General features: G+C 45.1%; 1 protein-coding gene across 1 annotated transcript in view; it reads left to right on the forward strand.

The window, feature by feature from the left end:
* The window catches only part of LOC109305001 (carbonic anhydrase 3-like), a 37328-nt gene that overhangs the window by 25701 nt on the left and 9081 nt on the right, over positions 1-2546 (forward strand). The window contains exons 5-6 of the mRNA XM_019527874.1: positions 978-1043; positions 1895-2050. Of these exons, the coding sequence (XP_019383419.1) occupies positions 978-1043; positions 1895-2050 (222 nt within the window). The remainder of the gene's footprint in view (positions 1-977; positions 1044-1894; positions 2051-2546) is intronic.

The following is a 2546-nucleotide window of genomic DNA, read 5'->3' on the forward strand; positions in this document are numbered from 1 at the left end:
ACTTATCACCACCACAACAACCCTATTTCCTTGGATTATGACCTCACCAGCACGTGCCCTGTGCCAGAGCTGGAGCTGCTGCCGCATGCCCCAGGTTAGATTAGGAGCCGCCACTGCTGCTGCATACGTCAGACTCATCTGGCCTGCAAGGAATCCAGCCTGGATCCGGCCCAGGGCACAAAGTGTGTTTGACACCTAACTTTGCTGATACCCACTCTCAGATAGACTCCCTGGGTCCAGCCCTGACGGTACCAAATTTATTATTGTGCAAAGCTTGTATTACTTCTAAACATGTCTGATGCCACATCTGTGTGTCCAAAACATTGTGTAGACTTGGGGGCCAAGGGGGGATGGAATCTCCAAGGTGCATTTGTCTTGTTTGAGAGGTGTGATTTCACCAGTAGATGCCTATCCAATAGCAATCAGCTATATATTACTTCCTGCCTGATCTCCATGAACAATATCTCTCAAAGTTTTGTCTTAATCTTCCCTGTACCCTCACATGTACAATTTCAGCTCAAAAATGGCTATAGTACTCATTTGAGAGGGAAATTACCATCAGATGGTAAATGTGCATGCTCGAGAAACTATATTTTTCTGTTTCTGGTCAGTGAAATTGTTAGATGTGAAGTCACTTCCCTTTTTAATTATGATATCTTGTGCATCAAGTTTGTAGGCTCATCTTGTCCCCTCTCAAGGCAGTGCAGTTTATACTATTCACTTCCACTGGAGCATGATTGAGCCTTGTGTGTGTGTTTAGCATATAGCAGAATTATGAACAATTAGTTACTTCAAATATTATTCAGGAAATGTTCTTTTTGCCTTCTATAAAGTGTAACGTTTAACTATAGTATGTTCTGAGAATATTGACAGATGGGAGTACAGGTTTTTTTTAATAGTTGTAATATACAGTGAAGCATCATACAAGAAAAATCTTCTGGCATAACTATTTTTTGGCTTATGTTTTCTACTTTGAGGTGGGGAAACCTGTCAAACGAGAGATGAAGAGAATTCTTGAAGAAATTGGAGCTATTAAGTCAAAGGTAACACAGTTTTTATTATATCAGGTTAAGTGAGATGCAGCACAATTGCAAACCAAAAGGTCAGATTTGATAGTACATAGTGGCTGCCCTGCAATATACAATAACCACTAGGGCTGTTCAGAGCTTTGGTTGCTGATTTTGATTCGGTGGAGATTCTGAGAGATTTGATGATTCAAACATAGACACAGCTTTAAATGTTTTTTCTACATACCTCAAAGTACCAGGCAGCTTGTGGATGCTGGGGCAGATGGAGCATCCCATGGGAGCATGGGGGGGCCCCCACATGCTTGGCAGTGAACCTGGAAGTGGACCAGAAGCACTTCCAGTCCACTTCCAGGTCCACTGGGGAGAAAGCGGGGGACCCCCACCCCCGGCTCTGACTGGTGCCTCATGGGTCTGGGGGGGCACCTGGGTCTCCCCACAACCAATTACCACGGGAGGGGGGCCTGCGCGCTTGGCGGCGGACCCAGAAGTGGACTGGAAGTGCTTCTGGTAGGTGGTTGAAGTCATCATAGATATTGATATTTCTTGTATGGTCACAGTTATTAAGTAACATTATATTTTGGTGAAAAGAGTTTCTCAGAAGTTACAAGTCTTACGTGCCACAGTGGACACTTTGATAAGGTGTGTGCTATATAAATGAGACCTTGGCTTTGGACTAACAGTCATTTCTGGGAAAATAAATTTCTAAACAAACTTTTGAATGAAAAAGGAGTTGTATCACTTGAATGAAGTTGGACCTTTCATTGATTCTTCTATGGGAACTTACATACTCCTTTTAAGCAAGACTTGTATCTCTACTTATGCTGCTGATGAGATTTCTGGTTTGCTTGTTTTTTTTTCTCTTTAAGGGGAAAGAAGCTCCCTTTCCAAACTTTGATCCTTCAATTCTTTTTCCTAAATCTCGAGACTACTGGACTTACCATGGCTCCTTCACTACACCTCCTTGTGAAGAGGTCATCACCTGGATTATTCTGAGGGAACCTATTGTTGTCAGTCCAGACCAGGTAAACCACATCTACCAACCCATTGGCATGGCTTGCACTGAGGGGTATGATGAATGAGGTAGGATGAATGGCACACGCAGTGGCAGCATGCAGGGCCAGCCTGTCTTATCCTGTGGAACCTGTGGCCACAGGGGTCCCGCAGTCAAGGAGCCATGCCCCACTCACCCCCTGCTCCATGTTTAAAGGGCTCAATGCAGGGCTTCTTAGGCCAAGTGGGGGAGGAGGTCCCGGCTCCTCTCCCGCCCCAGCCCCAGCTCCGGGGAGGGAACCCAGACATCTCCAGCACATGCTGCCCCCACTCTGTGCCCCTTGTAGCACAGCCCACATCCACACATCCCGGCCCCAACTATTTTATTTCAGTGAGTTTATACCACAATTAACCACAATTTTGATTTTTTTCGATGGATTAGGGGGCCCAAAACTATATCTTGCAGGGGGCCCCCCAAATTGTGGGCCAGCCCTTTTTGGAGACAGGAAAACAATCTGTAAACTTTTT

This window comes from Gavialis gangeticus, unplaced genomic scaffold (assembly GCF_001723915.1).
Source record: "Gavialis gangeticus isolate Ggan-Ray unplaced genomic scaffold, GavGan_comp1, whole genome shotgun sequence".
Classification (NCBI taxonomy): domain Eukaryota; kingdom Metazoa; phylum Chordata; order Crocodylia; family Gavialidae; genus Gavialis; species Gavialis gangeticus.